Below are 23800 nucleotides of genomic sequence, written 5' to 3'. Positions count from 1 at the left end.
AACCCCGTCTCTACTAAAAATACAAAAATTAGCCAGGTGTGGTGGCAGGCGTCTGTAGTCCCAGCTACTCAGGAGGCTGAGGCAGGAGAATTGCTTGAACCCAGGAGGCAGAGGTTTCAGTGAGCCGAGATTGTGCCACTGCATTCCAGCCTGGGTGACAGAGTGAGACTCTGTCTAAAAAAAAAAAAAAAAAATCAAGTGGGTTAATTAACAATGACAGCTTCATGATGTATCCTCCTGGTGGGCGATTCTGGTGCAGATGTTTGAAGATAGTCCCTGAATGATCAGATATTGAAGATAGTCCCTGAATGATCAGATGTTGGGTTTCTTGAGCCGTTTGGTCAATGACATGACAATGACTCCTGGCTCTCTTTGGAGGGGATGGCCGCTTCGACCCGTAGGTCCAGCTGAGAGAGCATTCCAGCACAGGGATGCCAGTTAGACACATGGAGCAGAGAGCTGGAGGGTGCGGCCCCAGAAGAAGAGCGCACTGTGCCCAAAGCCACACAGTGTTAAAGGCCAAGCCTGAAGCTGACATCAGAGGCTGCCCTGTGGGGGCTGCCCCTGAAAGGGTCCCTCCCTGCAGGAAGCCCACTTTCCCAAAGGCTCTTCCTCCTCCTCCCTGGTGAGGGCTGTCCCCAGTGAGTGTGGTGTCCCTGGCAGAGGGAGGGTGGCTGTGCAGGTGTGGATGGAGAAGAGGAGTCCCTCAGGCAGCCAACTCTCTTACTCAGAGAATGATGTAAACCTTCTCTTTGAAGGAATTTCCCAGAAGAGCAGGCACTTCTAATCCCAAGCCTCCCCAGATGTCCTCTGGAAGGGGCAGGGTCATTCCTGACCACTGCCCCCACTCAGCCCATGGACATTCCAGCCCCAGTGCACAAACCCTGTGCTGCAGCCATGTACAGCCTGAAGGCCACCGCGTGCCAGGTGCTGGGAGCCAGGGCCAGAGAGCCTTAGGCTCCAGGAGGTGCAGTGCAGAGGGGACAGGCCACAGCCTTCAACCATCAGAGCAGGCAGACAGCAGAATGACCAGGCACCAAGCCCTCTGTTCCACTAGCCTCTCTGGGCCAGGCCTGTGGAGTCTTCAGAGGAAATAGGCAGGGGAACAGGACCAGGGACACAAGGAAGGAAGGGAGTCAGGTCAAAGATGGGACCTCATTTGAGAAAGTCCCAGGCATGAGGGGCTCCAAGGCCTCCAGAAGGACCTTGAAGGGCCGATGGCGCCGCTGGTGGAGTGGGGCGGCATTTTGGATTGGGTGTGGGGTGAGCCAGCCTTCAGAGCAGGGCAAAGCTGATGGTGCCTAGAGCTGAACAGGGAGCGATGGGGGCCTTGGTCTCCAAGGGTCTTGACCGCAGGGATGGGGTTTGGACTTTAGCCTCTGGGCAGTGGGAGACCCTGATCGTGTCTGAACCTGGGAGTGACGTCACCATCATCCTCGCTGGTATTTATATAACATCCCTGGTTGTAAAGTGAGTTCCCAGGTGACATCTCCAGCTGCCTCTGGGTTAATGCCCCTGTAAGGTGCAGAGATCAGACCCCTCCTGAGACAGTCCCAAGACTGGACCAGATCCCTGCATTGAGTCTGAAACGGATTGTCAGTCCTCCCTGCCAGGGAGTCGGGAAGGCCTTATTGAACCCATGGACAGATTGGGTCCCAGACTGGACTGCAAATCCTGAAGGGGGGTAGGAAATTACGCTGACATGCCTGTATGTTTAGTACTTTCCTGAAATTCTTAACAGGGTCCACACCTGGAGAAAATGACAAAACTCCTGCCCTGAGTTAGGGGAGGGGCATCATGAGAATCAGCATACGGGGGCTGGAGGAGACAGTCTGCAGGTCTAGGGGGCAGGGCTGGGGCTGTCCAGTGGCCCAGGGAGAGAAGAAGGGGCCAGAACTAGGGAAGGTGGGTGTGAACGGCTGCAGGGCCCACGCCTCCTGCTGGCACAGGGCTCCGTGCCAGGGTCCGCACAACACTGAGGGGTCCACAAACATGTTATAATTTCCTTTAAAATCAGAAGAAGAAAAATGAACTTTTAGGTCGAGAAAATGCTTTGATCTATAATATGAAGATATGCTATTTTTTAATACCAATACAGCCATAAAATATACATTCTGATTTTTTTTTTTAATGGAGGAAAAGGCCACGAAGACTCCAGCGCTTCGATCCCGTGGAGTCCTCATGCCCCGCGGGGCTGCTGAGGGGCGGATTTCAAAACAGGGCCTTGTGTCACGGATGCGTCTCCCGGCAGCTTTCTTGAGTAGATAATTTGGTGCGGAGCTCAGAGGGCTCTTAGTGGCTTCTTCCCAAGCTGGCATCTGAACCTCCAACCAACCTCTACCTTCCTGACGATTCTGAGGGGTGGGCCTTTAGAGGTCCACAGCCTGCTTGGGCTTCCTAAGGCCAAGGGACCTTGTTCAGGGGCCGCTGTGCCCAAATCTGGGTGTTCGCAGCTGGATGCAGGCAGTGACTTCTTCCACCCGCCCCTCCTCCCCCTGCAAGAGGCAGCGCTTGCTTTGTGCGTGGCACCTCTGTTCAGACACGACAGCGTGGTTTCTAAAGAGAAATTCTTGGAGGTAATGAACATATGGTTGTCTGGCTGGGCACCAGCAGGGAGGGGGAGAGCACTGGAGTCTGGGGAAGGATTTCTGCTTTAGAAACAGGATCAGCAGTTTCCAGCCACCTCCCGGAGACACCCCGGGCACTTTTTATGTTGAAAGACGCTCAGCAGTAACAACATCACAGCTTATCCAATTACCTTTTATTGCCATAAATAGACCTGAGAAATGCCAGCCCTTCCAGGTAGAAGCACATTTTGAACAGCAACGACAAAAAAAAAAAAAAAAAAAAAAAAAAAAAAAACACAACTCACCAAAAAAGCAGCTTGTAATTTCATTAATAATTTTACTTACAGTGAATAATTTTACTTACAGTGACTATTAAAAAGGAGTGATGGGTGGAATTAAAATTCAATCAGGTTATGAGAAATGGAGAGTAAATAATATTTTCAAAGGATAGCTGAGGTGGAAAAGTCTACCAAGACCCACCTATTAAAATACACATTATCCCTTAAACAGATTTAATGTAAAAATGCAATTTTCCACAGATCAGCAGCGCCCGTCCATTTACTTGCTGCTGACTGATTTTGATTTATGAGGCCCTTTCTTAGCTTCATTCTCAGCTCTCTTTTTTTTCCAACACTGGGTTTCGTGCCTGTGAAGGTGTCCGATGGGTGGAGGGGCTCAGTGCCCCGTGTTCTCTACGCCAGCACAGCCCGAGGCGGGACCCCAACATTTCAGGAGGCAGAACTTGGGGAGGGAGAAAGTGGGGTCCCCAGGGAGCTGGGGTTTGGAGGAACCTCCCAGTCTGCCCTTCTGGAGCCTTTGAAAGGGTCAAGCAGGGCCCCATGGTGACCCCAGCCCTGACAGTTTCCAGCTGTGTCACCTCTGGAAAGCTGAGCCTCACCTGTACAATGGGCCAGTGCTGGCATAGGTTTGCTAAGATTGCCATAAGAAGACACCACAAAGTGAGTTGCTCAAACAGCAGCAATGTATTGTCTCACCATTCTGGAGTCCAGATGTCTGAAAACGAGGTGTCGGCAGGGTTGGATTCTGCAGGAGGCTCTGAGGGAAATTCTGTCCCAGGCCTCTCTCCTCGTCTTGATGGCTTCCGCAGTCCTTGGCTTTCCTTGGCTTGTAGAAGCATCACTCCATGTCTGCTCCCGTCTCCACCCGGCCTCCCCCTCTGCGTGTCTCTTCCAAGGACGCCATTGAATTTAGGGCAAAATCTAGGGTGATCTCATGATCCTAAACTTAATTGTAGCCCCAAAGACCCTTTTTCCAAGTACGGTCCCATTGGCAAGTTCTGGTTGCACCCATCTTTGGGGGCCACGGCTCCGCCCGCTCCATCCAGGGTCTGTGGGACTCCAGAGAAAGCGCCACCCTTGACTAGAGGTCGGAGGCAGGTTCCTTCCCAGACAGCCTCCTGTCTGGGAAGGAGTGCGGGTGTGCCGGGAGGGGCAGAGGATGCAACCTGCAGGCTAGTAGATAAAAGCAGCTAGCGGGAAAGCGCTGAAGGTGTGGAGGGTGGGTGCCTTCCAGGCGAGCTACCATCATCAGGCATGGCGCATTCATTCATTCCACAGACCTCGCCCAGTGCCGGCTGCAAAGGCAAGTACAGGAGACCCTGCCCCGGAGAACCAGGGAAGGGGCCCACATGCACCCGAGGCCTATCTACCTTTCACAGGACTCTCAGTGCCCCGCAGGGGGCAGTCCAGCAGTGGTCCTTGCCTGGCCCAACCCTCCAGGCCCACATTTGTGGTGGTTTTGAGCCCTTGTAGATAAATCACGCTCCGAGTAGCTTTGGGGTTGGACGAGGGCTCTCGGGAGTGGTGAGATATGACCGCGGCGTGATCTGAAATGGGAACCGCAAAGCATCCTTATGCAGAGCCAGTGGCAGGCAGCCCTGGGACCTGGTAGGGGCTGTTCAGTTTCACAGCACAGGATCGAGGTCAGGCAAGGGGTGACATTTACCTGCAGCCTCAAGCATGGCCCTAACCGACTGGCTTACTGGGCAAAATCCTCAGAGGTCAAGAGAAGGCCAGCCATGGTGGGGTCTCCAGGGCCGACCCTGCTCATATGTGGGCTGCCGGCCAGCACTGGGGTCCCGGAGCTGGAGTGTACGTGAGCAGAGCCGGGCTGGGCCCTGTGTATAGTGCAGGGCTGGAGGCTGAGGTTCAGCACAAAGGTCTGGGGGCAGCAGGAAATGCGCCTGTGCATGCCCATAGTCCCTGCGGAGGCCCTTGGTGGAGACCCAAGGGCTGCTTGGTGGAGTCAGAGGCCCCAGCTGCCATCCAGCCCTCCTTGTGTGAGTGGCGAGACTTGGGACAGGTAATGCCTCTCTGGGCCTCAACTCCCCCCAGGTGGGGACAACATGGTTCCCAGGGACAAGGCCTGTGGGGAGTTAAATGAGATGATGTCCATAGAGCGCTCATCATGCGGCTCAGGACAGAGGAAGTCATTTATTTTAATGAGACAGTGACGAGAAGTGGCGGCTTTTCTGGCCCAGGCACCTTGGGTGAGGCATCCCGCCTGCCCGCAGTGCACCCCCACTGCAGGTCAGACCTTGGGGGGCTGGGGCTGGCTGTGGGAAGGAGATGGGGATTAGGGTGTGTACATGGAGCCCTGCAAATGTCTCCGCCTCAATCGCGCTGGGTAACAGGTGTCAGCGAGGTGACTTAAGGCAAACCACCTGTGTCCGCACCGCAGGGCTGGAGGACATCTCCCAACCCAGCTGAACGTCTGGCTCCACCCAAGGCCCTTCTTGGGAGACAGTGTATTCTGGGTTCCCACCTCCTTCCTGGCCTCTCCCAGTGAGGATGGGCCATGATCCCTAGTGGGTGGGGTCACAGGTTTAAGGCCGTGGCTCACAAGAGCTGTTCCTCTTTCTTCCTTCTCTCTTCTCTTTTATAGCCTGGCCCGGTTCTGGTCCCCAAGTGCCAGTGACACCTGGGCAAGCCTCCCGTGTGGGAAGGAGGCCCACCCTTCTGGCTGTTCCGTGGGTGTGGGGGACAGCCTTAGTCTTCGTCACGGGGCTGGCTGGGTCAGGCCTGGGCCTGGCCACAGCCTCTGGAGCCCCTCTGGGTGGGTGTGTCCCAAAGTCACAGGGAGATGGGAGGGAGGCAGTGAGATAGGAGGCTTGCATTTTCTCAAACTTTGTAAATTTTGCATCTGAGTGTCTATCAAGTCACTCTCTATTATAACTTTCTACTTTGAAAATAGTAAGTTGCAAAAATTGTACAGAAAGTCCCCTGCAGCTTTCTCCAGTGATACCAGGCCACATAGCCATAGTACACTGTCAAAACCAGGACACCGGCCTCACCCCCCTTTTGCAGAGAGCGAGTCGTCAGTCTGCCATGGCAGCTCAGATCCAGGCGGCCCTGTGTCCCGTCTGGCCCAGCACCCTTCCATGTCTTCTGCACAACATTCCTTCCGAGAGGGAGGGGCATGAGTGCCCTCAGCCCCACCCTTATCAGACCCTCTCCTCTCCTCTCTGGGGGTGCCAAAACCCTGTTCCGGGCTCGTCTAATTGTCTTGGCAGCAGCTTCTGAAATGAGGCCCTCCCCGGTGTGGGGGCATATTCACCTGCAGAGAGCAGTCCCAGCGTTCCCTGCCTGCATCTGCCCCTGCCTTCCTTAAGCATGGTGGGAGCGGAGGAGGCTGTGTAGGGGCTGCCAGTGAGATAGAGCCAGGTCCAGCGCAGGTGCACTGGGTGACTCTGACATCTGTTCCTGCAGCTGGTCTGCTGCTGGGCCCCTGGCTGCCAGGACAGAGTGGCCGGGTGAGGGGACAGCTTTGTGGCCTGGGGAACTCAGAGTGGGGCATGACATCTCCCAGGGAGGCCTGCACCTGCTTATCTGTTGATGGCAGCCTCGGCCATCTCTCACCCTCGCCACTGAGGGAGGAAGGGGACTCTCATCTGTGGCATCTGTGGAGCCCTCCCCTGCATGCGTGTCACATTCATTTAGCCACCCCGGGATCTGGGATCCTTACCCTCCATTGTTGCCAGTGAGTCCACGATGCTAGAGCGAGGAGAAGCCGCATAGCAGGGGCACTCACGTGGGTGGGATGGGCTCTGAGGCTGTGCAGGGCAGGGCAGGGGACCTGGGGACACTCTGTTGGTATGCTCCAGCTCATGCCTGCTGAGGGAAATGTGGGTTTGCTCAAACACCAGCAACCTGGACTGGAGACACACCAGAAGGCTTCCCAGAGGTGGTAGTATCTAGGCTGGCCCGGTAAAGAGGTTTACTACCTGAAGCCAGGCATGGTGGCTCACACTTGTAATCCTAGCACTTTGGGGGAATGAGGCAGGAGGAGCACTTGTGCCCAGGAGTTCCATGCTTGCCTGGGCAACATAGTGAGACCCCATCTCCAATAAGAAATAAGAAGAAGGAGAAGGTTTACTACCTGAGTGGGTGGAGAAGGGAAGGGTCTGTGCCAGAGAGAAAGGAGGACAGGCTTAGTTAGAGGCGGACAGCTCTGTGTGGTGGTGGGAGGTGCATGGTTCACTGACTGATTGACACATACGACAGACACTCGCTGAGAATTCTCCCGTGCACAGTAGCATAGACCAGACTGGACTGTGACCACAGTGTTTCTCACGTATGTCACTAAGCAGAACCCAAGCCTGCCAGCTAAAGCAGCCTCACAAAGACAGCACCGAATGGCGCAGCAGCATCAGCCCCACCCAAAAACCAAGCACAATCCAACGCTTACTGCAGTCCTATCTCACAGAAAGCTTAAGCCTGACCTTAAGCCTGACCCTAACTTTAACCAAAGCCTGAGACTAACCATAACTCTCATTCAGCATTCACTCTAAACCTCACCCTACACCTAACACTAGCCCTAACATCAACTCTGGCCCTGTGCTTAACCCCAAACCAAACCTAACCCCAACTTCATTCCCAACTCTAACCTCTAGTCCGCCCTACCCCCGAGCCTGGCGTCATGGCTGACCCTCACCCTGCATGGGTTGCTCCCTCTGGACACGCTGCACGGCTAACTCCCTGCATCCTTGCCTCAGCTCTGAGGGGCTCAGTGGCTTGCCCAGGAGGGCACAGGAGGCACGGGCACGTAGAAGGGCCAGGACTCAGAGGAAAGCCCTTCGCGGAGGTGCCTGAGGGCAGGGGGCCCGGGACACTGCATTTGAGGAGGAATCAGGCAGGTGGGTGCCCAGACTCGCTGGCTCAGCATCAGCAGAAGATTCTTAGAGGGAAAGGCCTGTGCTCACTGCAGCTCTGATGGTCTCACTTTGGAGGGGGAGCCTTCAGGGATGCTCTGCAGGCATTTGTGGATCTCAAGCTTGGAGAATCTAGGAGGGCTCTGTGGAGCAGGGACCAGGGTGGGTGGCACTCAGGGTGTATGGGTAGGACCGAGCCCTAGAGTCTGCAGTGTGGGCAGCGGCATTGGCAGCAGCATTGAGCGAGGCTGCATCCCTTGGAGAGCCAGCACCTCCTGTGGCTTTCTGAGCCTAATGGGATACCCACCCTTCCCCTCAGGGGTCTTTAGTAGAAAGAAACGATATTCCTCTCCCTGGTAAATAAATGCAGGATCCATTTATTTGAAATGGAATTGATTTCTTCGTAGAGGATGCATCTTGGGATGCACATTCCTGAGGATGTGCTTCCTCAGGGAGCACAGGATGGGCCGGCGCAGCCAGCACAGTTGAAGGGAAGGGGCCCACAGGAAGGACCCTCTTTCATGCGGGCTGGAGAGAGCTTCCGAGGCTTCGGTCCTAGCTCACAGGGCGCTGGTCCATTTTTTTTTTTTTTTTTTTTTTTCAGGGAGCTGGTCTTGGCCTCCGGCTGATGTGGTTTGAGTCCAGCGCAGCTGGAGCTTGAAGAGTGCCACTCTGCACTCGGGAGGAAGGCCCTTGCTCCTCCATGGGGTCCGATGCCCGGCCCCACGTTAGGAAGCAAAGCTGGGCCTGGGTGAGGGTGACCATCCTGAGAGGTGGGCAGCTCGAGCCACCACCGTTCCCATGTGGTGAGGGACAGACACCAGCTCCCGGGCTCCTGCCTCAGGGCATCATCGCTGATCCAACCCTTGTTTGGTACCACCCGAAGGGCAGGGCACTGCCAAGCCAGCCTAGGCCACCCGCCTTGATTGGGACCAGATGTCTGAAGTGGCCCTTGTTAGGGGAGAAAGGAAATGCACGTGAATGGAGCACCGACTGAATGCTTCCATCAGCATCTAGTCTTCCCCTTTGCCATGCGTACCAGCCCCACTGGCATGAAAATGAGCATCTTCTTCATGTTTTGGAGGCCAGAAAGGAGGGAGGCTGTGACCAGACTGGTGGACGCCCACTTCGCCCAGTGGAGCAGCCACACCTTGGAGTGGCTCTGTTGCCTGCAGCACACACACATGCACACACATACACACACACACATGCACACACATACAGGTACACAGAGATACACATGTGCACATGCACACATACATGCACACACACATGCATACACACACGCCCACACATACACATGCACACACATACATAAACACAGAGATACACACATACACACACACATACAGGTACACACATGCACACATGCACAGACATGCACATACAGTTACAGAGATATACATGCACACACATACACATATGCACGCACATGTACACAGATACACACATATGCACACATGCACACACACAGATACACGGAATCACACATGTACACACATGCACACACATACAGGTACATGGAGGTACACATGCACACACATACAGGCACACAGAGATGTGCACACATGCACACACACACAGATACACAGAGATACACAGGTACACACATGCACACACATACAGATACACAGATACACATGTACATACATTCACACACATACAGATACACAGATACACATGTACATACATTCACACACATACAGGTACACAGAGATAACACATGTACACACATGCACACACATACAGATACACAGATACACATGTACATACATTCACACACATACAGATACACAGATACACATGTACATACATTCACACACATACAGGTACACAGAGATAACACATGTACACACATGCACACACATACAGATACACAGATACACATGTACATACATTCACACACATACAGACACACAGATACACATGTACATACATTCACACACATACAGGTACACAGAGATAACACATGTACACACATGCACACACATACAGATACACAGATACACATGTACACACATGCACACACATACAGATACACAGAGGTACACATGTACACACATGCACACACATACAGGTACACAAAGATACACATGTACACACATGCACACACATACAGATACACAGAGATACACATGTACACACATGCACACATATACAGGTACACAGAGATATGCATACGTACACACACACCCACACATGCACACACATACAGACACACAGATACACAGATACACATGTACATACATTCACACACATACAGATACACAGAGATAACACATGTACACACATGCACACACATACAGGTACACAGAGATACACATGTACACATATGCACACATATACAGGTACACAGAGATATGCATACATACACACACACCCACACATGCACACACATACAGACACACAGATACACAGATACACATGTACATACATTCACACACATACAGATACACAGAGATAACACATGTACACACATGCACACACATACAGGTACACAGAGATACACATGTACACATATGCACATACATAGAGATACACAGATACACATGTACATACATTCACACACATACAGACACACAGAGACACATGTACACATGCACACACATACAGGTACACAGAGATATGCATACGTACACACACACCCACACATGCACACACATACAGACACACAGAGACACATGTACACATGCACACACATACAGGTACACAAAGATACACATGCACACACATACAGGCACACACACATGCACACATACAGATACACAGAGATACATGCACACACGAGCACACACACAGATACACATAGATATGCACACGTGCACACACACATGCACATGCAGTTACACAGAGATACACACACACAATGCACACACATGCACACACAGACACATGTGCACACATATGTGCACACAGACGCACACATGCACACAGATGCCCCCACACCTGTAGCTGGGAGACAGGCAGACGGCCTGCAGAAGTCGGCTACATGTTGGCCTGGCTCCTCCTAACTAGAGCAGCTGCAGCGACTCGGAGAATAAACTAAACCCCAACGACAGACTCAGCCTGAATCCCCTCCGGCTGCTCTTGGTGGAATCTTAACCAGCAGAGAGCTGGTCCTGGGTGGTTTCGGCCAGATGAGAAAACCCACCTGTGTTCCGGGACCTGCGCGATGGAGGAGGGGAAATGGGGGCTTTGAAAGGAGGAGTCTTTTTTATTTTATTTGAAAAATGTTTTTGAAATAGGTAATACAGCCAAATGGTTCCAAACATCACGACTACTAAAGGGTCTCTAGTTAAAATCTCCCACTCTCCCTCCTGTTATCCCTGCCCGCTTCCCCACCCACAGGTGTCCACCTGATCACATTTCCTGTGTTTCCTTTCAGCATGCCACCGTGTATCTTCAAGCAGAGGTGAATACAGATTGTTTTTAAATTGAGATAAAATTCATGTAACACAAAACTCACCCCTTTAGCCATTTGGAAGTGGCCTTCACCTCTCCCGCTCGTGAACATAAGAGTGGGCACGGGAGATCTCCCTGCATCGGCTCTGACACATCCTTTTTCAGCCTTCCCATCCACACAGGTGCCCTGGGCTGCCTTGAGTGGTGAGCACCCCCGGCGATCCTCCCAGGCCCTGCTGGTGGGTGCGTGGGTTATTTCTGGTCTCTGGTTGTTGTGGTGTGGTAAAGGACTTTGGGCATCCCTCATTTCCCATGCATAGCACTTCAATGGAATAGCTTCCCTGAAGTGGGATCTCCAGGCCAAAGGACACACGGGCTTGTGCTTACCTTGGCGGTTCTGCCCATGCCCCACGGCGGGTGGATCATTCCTTCCCCCACGGGCAGTGCGTGTGAAGGTCTTGGAAAGCGGCTCATTGGTGAACAAATTCTGTTCCTGCCCATCCTGCCTGTGGCTCTTCCCCTCAGTCCCTGGCAGCAGAGCTTGTCTGGTTGGAGGTCTTCGTCCACCTTACCTGGCAGGTGAGGTGGTCTCTGGACCAGTAACTCTTTAAGAACAGCTCCAGTTGGTGGGTGTGGAGTGAGTGATGTGGAGTGAATTTGGCCAAATCCTGTGTGTTCCCAGGACAGATGAGGGTCTGAGTTGGGCCTGAGTGATGTGACCTGTACCAGCGAGGCACGTCTGAGACTCAGGCGGGCCACTGCCCACGGACCCCACTGATGGGATTTCTTACAGACTCCAGAGCCCATGTCCACACCTGGGCGACTACACAGGTGGGGTGGGGATGAGGAAAGGCCTCACCAGGAGCGGGTCTTGGCTTTTCTGAGTCAGCCTGCTGCTGATGAATTCACTCAGCAATGATGATTCAGACGCTCCCTGTGTGCCAACCCTGGCGAGACTCAGGAGGTGGAGGTGTCTGAGGCTGACGCAGCTCCTCCCCTCGTGGGGTACACACCCCATGGGTAGTCAGGGAAGGCTTCTAGGAGGCGGTGGCCTTGAGAATGAGCAGGAGGGAGACAGTGCAGTAGTGAGAAGGGGAAGAGCACAGCAATCCAAATATGCAAAGGCCTGCGGGTGGTGACAGAGTCAAGGCGGGAGCTCGTGGCCGAGGGGGTGTGTTTGGAGTGGAGTCCGCGGCAGTGAGAGTGGAGGGAACAAGGCTGCTGAGTGACAGGAGGGGCCCCAGCTTCCTGATGAGGCTGACGGACAGTGAGCAGGGGTGCGGGCCTCCCACCTGGGGACACCTTGCCGGGGCAGCCCCTCAAATGTGAGCGATGAAATGAAGCTTCTGCAGGCCTGGGGTGGGGCTGCCTGGAGGTCTGCATTTCCAGGAGCTCCCGGGAAGCCAGTCCCCGCTGTGAGGAGGAGGCCCACGGCTGTGCGGCTTAGCCAGGGAGACCTCAGTGATGCTGGGGGCCTTCAGGGGCCTTGGACGCTGACCTCAATTTCTCCGTTTTTCAGTGGGGTGTTGATTTTGGAGTTTGCCATCAACACTAAGTTCTTGCAGTCTTTTACTATTAGTAGTAGTATTTGGTGCTTTATGTGTATTGATTGGCAACTGAATTGGGCCCGAGTCTGTCTTTTTTATTATTCTTGAGCCCCCCAAAGGCAACCACGTGTAAGGCTGCTCCACGATCATTTCCCACTGGCTCTTTGGAAGGCTCAGTGTCCTAAATTGGGGGTGCTCAGAACGTTTCTCGCTTCTTGTCCTAAGAGCGGCGCATTTGAGGAGGCGATGGCGAGCGCTCCTGAAGAGCAAACGAACCTTAGGGGAACCGGGCACTCATGCCGGGCCAGGGTTCAGGCTGGCTCAGAAAAGCTCGCTGTGCGTCTCTCCGAAGGGATTATTGCGCGTCTCTCCGTAAGGAGCGTGTACCTGGGGCCATTGCCGTGCTGCTGAGTCAGGCCCCGCTGCACAAGAGCAGAGGGAAGTGGCCCAGGGTCTCAGAGGAGGCCCAGTGAAGCTCCCTTGGATGGTAAATGGTGAACCTGACCCCTGGATTATGGAACAGCTGACCTCGTTCCTGGTGGATGCTGGTTACATTTGGGGAAGGATTTGGTGGAGCAGTTTATGAAAATGGCCTTTTAGAAACTCCCAGGGCTTATTATTAGGTTGTTTGGAATGGAACAGATTTCATGATGTTTGGGGGTTCTAAAGCCATCAATTGGCTCTAGTTTTTGGAAGGGAGCAACTTCTCCATTTGACAGGTGGAGAAACTGCAAACTCTGTGGACTTGGAAATGTGCCAGTGGCCACTCAGGGAGGAGGAGCTGAGCGTCGGGTGTCTATGTTCTGATTTCTGGTCTAAGTTTGTGTGGATAGATGCAAAGAGATGGGGAGACCCTCCCGCAATCTCCCAGTTAGCACCATTTCTCAGATCAGGAAACCAAGGCTCAGCGAGCCTGGCCACCCTGCATCACACCCTCTTTGTTTTGTTTTAGTCCATCTGAGAAGTGCCCACTCTGCCAGGGCCACCTGGTAAAGACAGCGTTGACTTCCCAGTTCATGCTGTTCACAGGTGAAGACGCTGACGACTTTGCTCCTGGCCCATCAACCCTGAAGCTGAGACTTCCTCTGTGCCAACCCCCGTTCCCCAGAGCAGCAGAAAGTCCGGTTAATGCCATTGTGGGTCCGAGGCTGGTTAGCCTCGGCTCCCTCCCACTGCCAGAGCTTTGAGAAGTAGCCCAGGCCCCTCATCTCCAGGCAAGTTGGACGGCTCAGTGCAGAGCAGAGGACCCTCCTGTGAGCCCAGCACAGGGCTCGGCATTGAGTTGTATGGTGGAGGTGGGGGCTGGCTATGGTGATCAGGGCGGGGACACCATGGCCGGCCTAGGGTCTCTCTAGGAACTGAGTGTGGACTTCAGGGCTCTTTTCCTTCTGGGGAAGGGCACCCTCAGTCCCTCTCAGGGAGGGAGCAGGACCTTCCCTGGAATAAAGCCAGAGGCAGTGGACGCGGGGGCCAGGCTGTGGATGTGGACTTACCAGGACCAGGGTCTGTCCCCGCCGTGCCCTTTCTTTTCTCTGAACCTTAGTTTCCCTGTTTCTAAAGTGAAGCAGTGGTGATGGCATCCTGAGTTCCCGTGAGCTCTGTTGTTGAATCTGACACACCTCCTTCCAGCCCCTCACCCAGATCCGCCCTCACTTGCAAGGGAGGTAGGTGCACAATGAGTGAATAAAATCGGGGTGCTCTGCAGGCACACAGTCCTTAACCATTAGCGGGGCTGGAGAAGCACTGAAACTCGCAGATGCTAGCGGAGTGGCAGCTGCTGCAGGACCAGCTCCATTATTTGCAGGGCTCAGTGCAAAGTGAAAGCACAGGGCCCCCGTTCAGACATTCTCAAGAATTTCAAGACGGCAACAGCAGAGCATGAAACCAAGCTCAGGGGCTTCGTGGCTGTGCAGGTCGCAGGCCAGTCGCCTGGCCCTGGCTATCTGGAACACTCCACGCTGGGGAACTCCTCGTGTGGGCTCTCACTGGGCTGAGGAAGATGAAGACTTGTGTCTCCCAGGGTTCTGGAGCCCCTCCCCTGAGGGTTAGGATGGGCATCGCTGTGAGGGAGCCCTGGGCCTCTAGGACAGGGCATGTTCCCTACCCTTAGGTGTCAGGAGGAGCAGGTGATGGACTCTGCTGGGAGTCCCCAGACATCAGAGGCTTTGGGGTTGGCTGGGACTGGGCCTGAAGGACTGGTTCTGCCTCCTGTCTGCATCAGCTGCTGTACAGATGCTCATCCATGTCCTCATGGACTCACCCACTCATTGATTTACTCAAGGAAAGATTGATGGATTTTTCTGCTCAGTGCTAGGCCCATGGGGGTTTAGGGGTGGGGGAGTCCCCACCGTCATGGCACTTACTGCCTAGCAACCTCAGGGGCGGGCAGGTAGGTTCGGGAATTCCAAAGAGGCTGACGTCTCTGCCAGGGCTGCTGGGCTGGACCTGGGTGGTGGTGCCTCAGAGGAACCCTGGGCATCTGCTTGGCCCGTGCTTACGAGGCAGGCATCACAGAGGCGTGAGGGCAGCAATGAAGTGGAGACCCATAAAAGCCCTGGGCCTGGGCACAAGAGCTCCTGGCTCTGCTGTGTGCGATGCCAGGCAGGTCACTCAGTGGTTCTGTGCCTCAGTTTCCTCAGCCGTAATGTGAGTACAGTAATATCAGCCCCTCCCAGTCGGGGGACGGGGGCTGCGAGAGAGTGGATGAGTCCATGCTGTCACAGGCTGAGCCGGCACAGATTGGGAACCCAGCACCCTGGCACCCTGGCCCATTTGGTAAAATGACGTTGGGATAATAGGAACAGATTCGTGCACTGCCTTCCCCACAGCCGGGAGGACGGGAGGCGAGAGGATGAGACGCAGGGTGATGTGTGCATCCTGAGGAGATTTTGAAGTAATGAGCGGCGGCAGCGGCTGACCTCTTGCGGGCAGCAGTAGCTCTTCTTTCCTCGTCTTCTCCTTGGACATTCCTGGCCGTCTGGGAAAGATCCCTGTGGGCTGCGGGCTCAGGCAGCCTCTGGATGGGAGGAGACCCTTGGCAACGGCCGGGGCTGTGAGGCCCTGACTCACATTCCCGATTTTTCTACCACCCGGATCAAAGAGCCCCAAAGCTAACACACCCGCCACTGAAAAAACTGTCCTGGGATATTTCATTTCCAAAGCTGTTAGCCAAGGGCCCAGAAGGGCATGTCATAAGTTTTGGTTCTTCGAAACCACTTTTAGTAGAAGTTTCTTCTGAAAACACAGGCTTTCAGCGTGGCAGCAAAGAGCCCGAGCTTGACGTCGAACTGCTTGGGATCAAATTCTAACTCTGCCACTTGCTGAGTGTGTAGGTTTTGGCAAAATATGGAAGTGCTCTCTGCTTTAGTTTCTTCATGTGTAAAACAGAGATCATAACACGGGGCTCCTGGGGGCGTGGGGGGGCAGTACATCTTCAGCCTCCCTGGGGCATGGGGGGGTTGCTGTAACTGTGGGGCTCATCGCGGAAACCAGTGGTTGTTAGCTATCGTTATTCTTAACGGTGACAGGTCCTATGGCTTATGGGTCATTTCACGTTTGCTACTGAATATTTAATCATCACCATGGCATCATCGTAGACTGGAAAACCGAGATGTGTTGAAGTTGAGTGTCTGCTAGTGCAGAGACAAGCATGGAACCCGGGTGGTCGGACCTCACATCAGGGTTCTTCTGCTTGACGACTGCAGAGTCAGGTCGTGGTGGGGCTGCCTTGCTGTCTGGCTCCTCCAGCACTGGCCCTTCCTGGGCGACCTCCTTGTTTCAGCCCCGGGCAAAGACAACCCCCACAGGAACCCAAAGTCCCATTTGGCTGGGCCGGTTGAAGCCAGTAGAGCGATTCTGTCCCCAGGACAGGGTGGAAGGAGTGTGGTGATGGTGGTGGCGAGTGGGGCACTGGCCTCTGCCCAACTTCACTGCATACATGATCCTTCCTTTGGGTAAAGCCACCTGTATTTCTCTCAGCGAGTGGTGTGAGTGCTTGTTATATGGCAGGTGCTGTGCCCCGCACTGGGGAGATAAACAAGGTCCCCACCCTTAACGGTTTATCACTCAGCAGTGGACGCAGACCCTGTGAGCTGTGTGGGGTTGCAGGGAGTCCAGCGGGGCTGGAGGGGGTGTATGGAGGGGGCACTGAGCCCAGTGTGGGGGGCCTTCCTGGGGGCAGTGTGGGTCAGGCTGAGATCTGAAGGTTGAGCAGGAATTCACTGAGGAAATAGGGCTGGGGGGTTTGGGAAAGAGCATCCCAGGATGAGGAACGTCTTGTGCAAAGGCCCCAAATGCTGGGGTTTAGAATGAGGGGGTGGGCTGGTGGGGACTCTCCCCTTAAGGGAGGGCGGGGAGGAAGCAGTCTTGCTGGGTGATTGGGTGACTGTCCACAGCGGCAGAGCTGGAATGTACAGGCAGGAGGGACGGGGACGTGAAGCCAGCTTCACAGCAGGGTGCGCCCCAAACCCTGCAGTCTGCAGAAGGGCAGGGTGCCCTCCAGAGCTGAGCTCCACCCCTCGAGGCCAGGGCAGAGCCTGGATCTCACTGCTCCAAGATCAGATTGGGGCAGGGATTTCCTCCTGGATGAGGCCGGATCAAACAGACTTTGAGGTCCCTTCTGGCTGCCACACTCTGGCTGCACAGAATCCCCCCTGGGAACAGTGTGACTATATCAAATATGAATCAGTGGGTTCAAGTCCACACCCCGTCAGCTCCCCACTCCTCGGAGGGACCCGGCTCCGACGGCAGGCTGTGAGCTGACTAGAGAAAATCGCTTTGTTCCTGAGCATGGCGTAGCCAGCCTGGCCCTGATTGACAAGGCCTTGCTTTTTAAAATCATCACTGCCTGGAAGATGCACCCTGTCCCATCTCGGGCAACAGCCCCTCCTCGCGTCTTCCCTGCTCCAATCACCAGGGAAAGAAAGACAGGTCAGCCCAGCTGCCATCGGTGGAAACGGCACCTTAGGGCCAAGCGCAGAGAGCTCTGCTTCCATGGAGGAGCCTGACCCTTGGGGCTGACCAGGGTGGTGACCCCAAATAACCAGGCGAACAGCCTCTCCAAAACCCAAGGCTGTTCCCATCTTACCTCCTGGGGGCTTCCCTGGCCACGGGAGTGTTAGGAACAGCTAATGGAGACTGGCAGTGAGTGAAATGAAATTTGATGTATGTGAAAACGCAGTGGCCAGTGCAGTAATTGGGAAAATCTTTTTCCCGTCAGGGCTGGTGCATCCTTATTCCCCACCCCTACCCTTTTTTTGTTTACACGGTTGTTTCAAAAAACAATTTGATGCTCCTAAACACTTTTATTTTCATTTTTATAAATAGTTGCATTTTCTGCACAGGCCTGAAATGCGAACAGCGTGGTCAGGTAGGGCCCTGTATGTGATAAATGAATGAATGAATGAATGAATGTGTGATGAATGACTGAATGAATGAATGAATGTGTGATGAATGAATGAATGGTCTCAACAACAAACACAGGTGTGTACCACCAAGGACTCCTGGGCCCCCAGGCGTCTTGGCTGTGCCTCCCCAGGCACCACTCCAGGACAAGTAACGACAGACGGACCACAGGGACTTGCTCTGGTCTTGGGTTGCAGCCCTGGCAGCTGTTTCCAGCAGGCTCAGGAGATCCTCTAATGTGCTGGTGGAGACAGAGCCCCGTCTCCAGAAGCCTTGCCAAACGCACTCCGTCCTCACTCAGGGACCACTGCCCTGGCACTCCCTTTGCCACAGCTTGGGATTTTCCAGGGCTGGATTTGAATTATTGCCAACAAATGGCAGCTACTGTGTGGATTTCACTGGATTCAGATGTTCCCAAAGTCATTCTGCAGAGCACAAGCCAGTCCTCAGAGCAGAAACAAGCCCACGTCTAAGGGCTCTCATGCAGGTTGGCCCAGAGCCTCCCGGGGAGACTGACTGAGAGAGGCCCCTCGGCAGCTGATGTTTAGAGACCCCAAATTCTGGCAGGGAGTGGTGTCGCTGTACCTCTCTTTGAGAACCTTGTAACCCGCTGATTTCTGCCTTTTACTTTCTGTTAACACCACAGGTGATCTTGATCCTGACGAAGTACTACCACGCAGACATGGGGAAGGTTCTGGAAAGTTCGCTGTGGCGGTAAGTCAGCCTGATGGCAGGCCTTTCTCTTATGCACCTGCGCGCCATCTTCCCAGGCTCTCCGCTGAGGATTGAGATCCAAACGCCTCGCTGTCGTAGCCCCTGTGAGTCGGTGGCCGCGCAACTTTTCTTTGGCTAGAAAATGCATAAGGGAAAAGTTGAAAGTAGCTTCACAGTTTGGGCAGTGGGTATAAATTGCACTGCGGAATAGACAGCTGTTCAGAAAGCATCTTGGCTTTCTTCTCTTTTCTTTCTGTTTTTCTCCCCGCTTCCTTTCTTTCCTCCCCGGAGGAGGAGGGTTTGCATTGTGAATTCAGGTCAGTGCACAATTTCCCTTCACTTGTGCTCAGAACTTCACACGCAGCTCCTGGAGTCCACCAAAGGCTCTGATTATGCTCATTGTTTGGACACTTTTCTTTCTTCCAGGCTTAGCCAAAGAGCTTGGTAAATAAATAAGCTGCTGGCGATGGGGGATATCTCTTTATGTGTGAAATGTGAATCCAGCCCAGGAACATTAGGTTGCCCCTTTGATGTTTTAAATGAGATGAGGAAGAAGGAGGTTTTGAGAATCCATTTTGGTTATCATCCTCTTCAATATTTACATCCACTCACCCAGGAAGGGTACAGATGGTTCCCAGCCTCTGGGCTGTGGTTTCAAAGCTTTTCTCCCACAAAAGATTCTCTTTCTTCCGTGCACCGATTACCACCTCCATGTTCTCTGGGTGTGAAACCATTTTGCTTTCCAACATATGTTTCTCAAGTAATAATTAATTCATTTTTCTATTTGAAATCCATAAAAAGATGCCTGTCCCTGCTGATCAGGACCTTGAGTTGGTTTATTTTCCATTTTGGCTTTGCTTTTAGCTAAGGGGTTTGGTGATTCATTCTGTGGGTTCTTAGTGAGGGATTTCTGCGATGCGATGCGCTGGGAAGTTATTGAAACAGTGTCTCGAGTTGGGTTCTTGCTTTGCTGTAGAAGGAATGACATCGCCTGGAGCCCACAGGCCTGGTCATCTGTGCTGCTAATGAGGCCAAACTCAGGGGTTAAGACTCTCACAGTCCCCTGAGTGGTCCTCACCTGCTCCCCAGCAGAAACACGTTTCCTAGAAGCTCCTCTCAGTGTGGCTTCACCTCCCAGACCCACTGGTCTCCTCTAATTCCACCGTCACCACCAGAAAGCGGGGGGCGAGTGATGGGCGGCGTCCTGTGTAGAGGACGGATGTTCCCTGCCACGGCCTCCCGTTGCTTTATGTACCGGTGGGTTGCTTTGAAAATGTCTCGTTCCTCCAGTGCTGGGCAAGGCGGCGTTCACTACTTCCAGACAAGAGCAGAAAACCGTGTAAGCTCTGTGGGCCCTGTGAAATCTCATTGCTGCTCTTTGAAAATGTAAGTTCCAGGGCCCGTTTTGGGGCCAACGCTCCTGGACAGGGAAGGCCGAGGGAGGGTGCCCTCGCTGCTGGGCAGGGGATCTCAGGGTGGGTTCCTTGGTGACAAAGCAGATGGAGATGGTCAAGTCTTCTCCTCCTTCCAGCAAAGGCCCTCCGTTACCTGATTCGTCCCAACTCCAGCACGGCTGTCAAGCACTGGGCAGCAGCCCTCCTTGGCATGGAGGGATCTGCCTGGGGCTACCCACCTCAGAAGTTTCCAGAGCACCTGCTTCCCTCCCCTCACTGCAGCCTCTCAGTGTGGCTGGACGTGGAGGCAGTGAGACTGTCTGAAGCATCGTCTGAACAGGGAGCGATCTTTCCCAGTGTGATCTGCACTTACACGACAGAGTTGCTGGCTTCGTTCACGTTTGCTGGAGTCCTTGTGCGGTGGGGGTGGGGTGGGACTGACTGTGTCTGGCATGGGACCCAAGACCCCTCACTTACAGGCTCCAGACAGGATTCCTCAGAAGCAGGTGGCAGCGGAGAGGCCAAACCACCCACTCACAGCTGCTCCAAGGGCCGGGTAATGGGGGCTTCCTTCTCCTCCGGAGAGCCTCCGTCCATATCTGTTAAATGGGAATAAGATGCCTCGAGGGGAAGTTGTGAGAACCGAATGAGGAAATGTGTGAAATGTCCCTAGAACAGTACATGATCTGAATTCAGTTTTTCTCCGAAGCAAATGGACAGATTTTAATTTTCCGTGTTCCCTTCTCATCACCGTCTCTCATCACCAGATGTTTCTTTGCCATTATTAAAAATGCATGCGGAGACATTAGCCATCTCACCAAAGTTCATCCACATCGCTACCCATCAGAGCCGTTCCTTTCTTTGTTTATATTATCTTTTCTGATGTTAACGTATTTATATAGGTAGAGACACAGAATGCAGGCTTTTATTTTTTTTATCATTTGTAAAATATGTTTCTCGTTTTTCCACGTAGTGACAGGGTCTGCGTCGTCATTTCTTTTATGGCTGGTATGAGCCCCTGGAGTTGGTTCAGTCTAATACTTAGCTGTCCCCTTATTGATGCTGCCATAAAAAATTTAAGCAGGTAGTTTTCCTTTTCATTTTGTTCCCTGGGATGAATCAGTTACAGGACTGAACCAGGGAGTGTGAGTGGATTTACAGCTGCTGTGCGGTGGCATTCAATTCTTCCTCAAGACGAACGTGCATTCCCACCCAGGCAGTGCCCTGCGTCCTGCCAGCGACTTTTCTAACTTCTGCTCATTTGACAGGAGGAGCTGAGGGCAGGAAGCGGACGGCATCATTGCTTTAATTTGCATTTTTTTTTTTTTTCCTAGTGAGGAGGAGCAGTTTTCTGTGTTAATTACTACTCGCATTTTCTCCTTTGCACATTACCTGCTCCTGTCCTCACCCTCTGTTTAGGGACTCATGCAGGAAGTTGGTGTTGAGAGTTGAGACCCTGCCATTGGCCTCCTCCCGCCCCCGCCCTGTGTCTGTGTTTCAGGCCCCTGTGGATGGAAGGCTGGCGGTGCCCTCGTCTGGAGAGCACATATTAAATAGGGCTATTAAAGACACAATTAATGAATGTGCACTGCGTCTCCTAAGAATCCTTCTGTGTAACTGCAATAGATACACTGTTAATGACAGGTACGGTGTTTTCATTCTGGAAGCGGCTCTCTGAAATCTAAGCTGAATGTGTTTTTAATTGTCCTTCATTTAACCGGCCCCTCGTCAGTGGCACCCCCTCCTGGCTTCCATGATGGTTCAGTGCTCTGCCCCTTTCTTCTTGTGGTGGTGATGGGGGTCTTCTGCTCAATCCCGGGCCCCCTTGAATCGGTGCAAAAGGCTGGAGGTGAGGATGGGAGCACCATTCTTCCCTGGAAAGCCCCTGGTTGGCATCAGGTTTGAAGTGTGCAGGGCATGCTCCTCCACGAGGTCTCACTCACACAAGCCACAGAAGCCACAGAGGGTTGAGCAAAGCCCGGTGTGTAGACTGTGGGGTCTTAGCAGAGGCACAAAGAAGTCACTTAGAAAAGCCCTTAAAAAGCGCTGCAGCTTGGGCCAGCCAGGGAAGGTGTGGGTTCAGGGTAGGTCCTCCCAGAGGTTTCCCGGGGGAGGAGCATGGGAACAGCAGATCTAGTGCAGTACTTCTCGGGTTCCAGAGGCACTCAGGGCTCCTGGGATCTTTCTGCAAGGAGCACATGGTCAGACTCCACTGGTTTCCCGGGTGGCCCAAGACTTTGAATTTCTAACAAGCTCCCGAGTGCTGCCCATGCTGCTGGTCTGGGGACCATACTTCAAGTAGCTAGAGGTTGGGCTGGTTAGGACTGAGGTTTAAAATCCTTCCAGGGTACTTGAAATAACATACAAGCCATACCCCCTGCAAAGACCCCACCCCTGGCTCCTACCCCATCCCCAGTCTCAGCTCCTCCCACTCCACCTCTTACTGTTCAGTGTCCAGTGACAGTAGCCTCTTAGCTGACCCTGGACTACACCAAGCTCAGTCCTTGTAAGGGCCTGTGCATGCTATGGCTGCTGCCTGGAGTGCACGTGGCAGCAACCCCAGGTACTGGATCCTGTCCCCTATTCAGTCTCCCCATAAACCTCTTTTCTTCAAAGAGGCTTCCCTTACTACTCAGTGTAAAGAGGCCCCCAGGCATTCTTCACAACCTCTCTCATTGAAGTGTGGGAGTTCCTGTTTATGGTTTCCCCACCCCCCCCCCCACCACCCCTAGAACATAGGCTGGTTGAGGATGTGAGCATGGAGACCTGCCAGGTTTATCTTATTGATCACTGGATCCCTGGAACCAAACTCAGATCTGGCACAGGAGATACATGGTGGGCATTGGATGAATGGATGGATGGATGGATGGATGGATGGATGGGTAGATGGATAGATGGATGGACAGATGGATGAATGGATTGATAGATAGATGGATGGATGGATGGATGGATGGATGGATGGATGGATGGATGGACAAATGTATGAATGGATTGATAGATGGATGAATGGATGGATGGATGGACAGATGGATGAAAGGATCGATGGATGGAAAAATGGATGGGTGGATGGATGGGCAGATGGATGGATGGACAGATGGATGAATGATGGAAGAATAGATGGATAGATTAATGGATGGATGGATGGATGGACAGATGGATGAATGGATAGATAGATGTATAGATGAATGGATGGATGGATGGACAAATGGATGAATGGATAGATGGATAGATGAATGGAAGCATGGATGGATGAATGGACAGATGGATGAATGGATTGATAGATGAATAGATGAAATGATGGACAGATGGATGGATGGATGGACAGATGGACAGATGAATGAATGGACTGATGGATGGATGAATGGATGGATACATGGGCGGATGGATGGATGGATAAATGGATGGACTGATAGATGGACAGATGGGTGAATGGATTGACGGATAGATAGAGGAACAGATGGATATATGGATGGATGGGTGGGCGGATAGATGGACAGATGGATGGGTGAATGGAAGAAAGGATGGATGGTGGTGTGGTTTTTGGGAAACACTGCTGAGACCTAGAAGACCCTTTACATTTACAAGGTCATCTTAGGGGATGCT

The 23800-nt window shown here is 53.1% G+C and overlaps 1 protein-coding gene across 2 annotated transcripts in view; it reads left to right on the top strand.

The window, feature by feature from the left end:
• SORCS2 (sortilin related VPS10 domain containing receptor 2) overlaps window positions 1–23800 on the top strand; it is a 569237-nt gene that overhangs the window by 188107 nt on the left and 357330 nt on the right. For both annotated transcript variants that reach the window (XM_028848328.2, XM_028848326.2), the window contains exon 2: window positions 18736–18803. In XM_028848328.2, coding sequence (XP_028704161.1) covers window positions 18736–18803 — 68 coding nt within the window. The remainder of the gene's footprint in view (window positions 1–18735; window positions 18804–23800) is intronic.

The sequence above is a fragment of the Macaca mulatta genome, chromosome 5 (genome assembly GCF_049350105.2).
Source record: "Macaca mulatta isolate MMU2019108-1 chromosome 5, T2T-MMU8v2.0, whole genome shotgun sequence".
Classification (NCBI taxonomy): Eukaryota; Metazoa; Chordata; class Mammalia; order Primates; family Cercopithecidae; genus Macaca; species Macaca mulatta.
The sequence above is the reverse complement of the archived record's forward strand: the minus strand, read 5'-3'. Positions and strand labels throughout refer to the sequence as shown.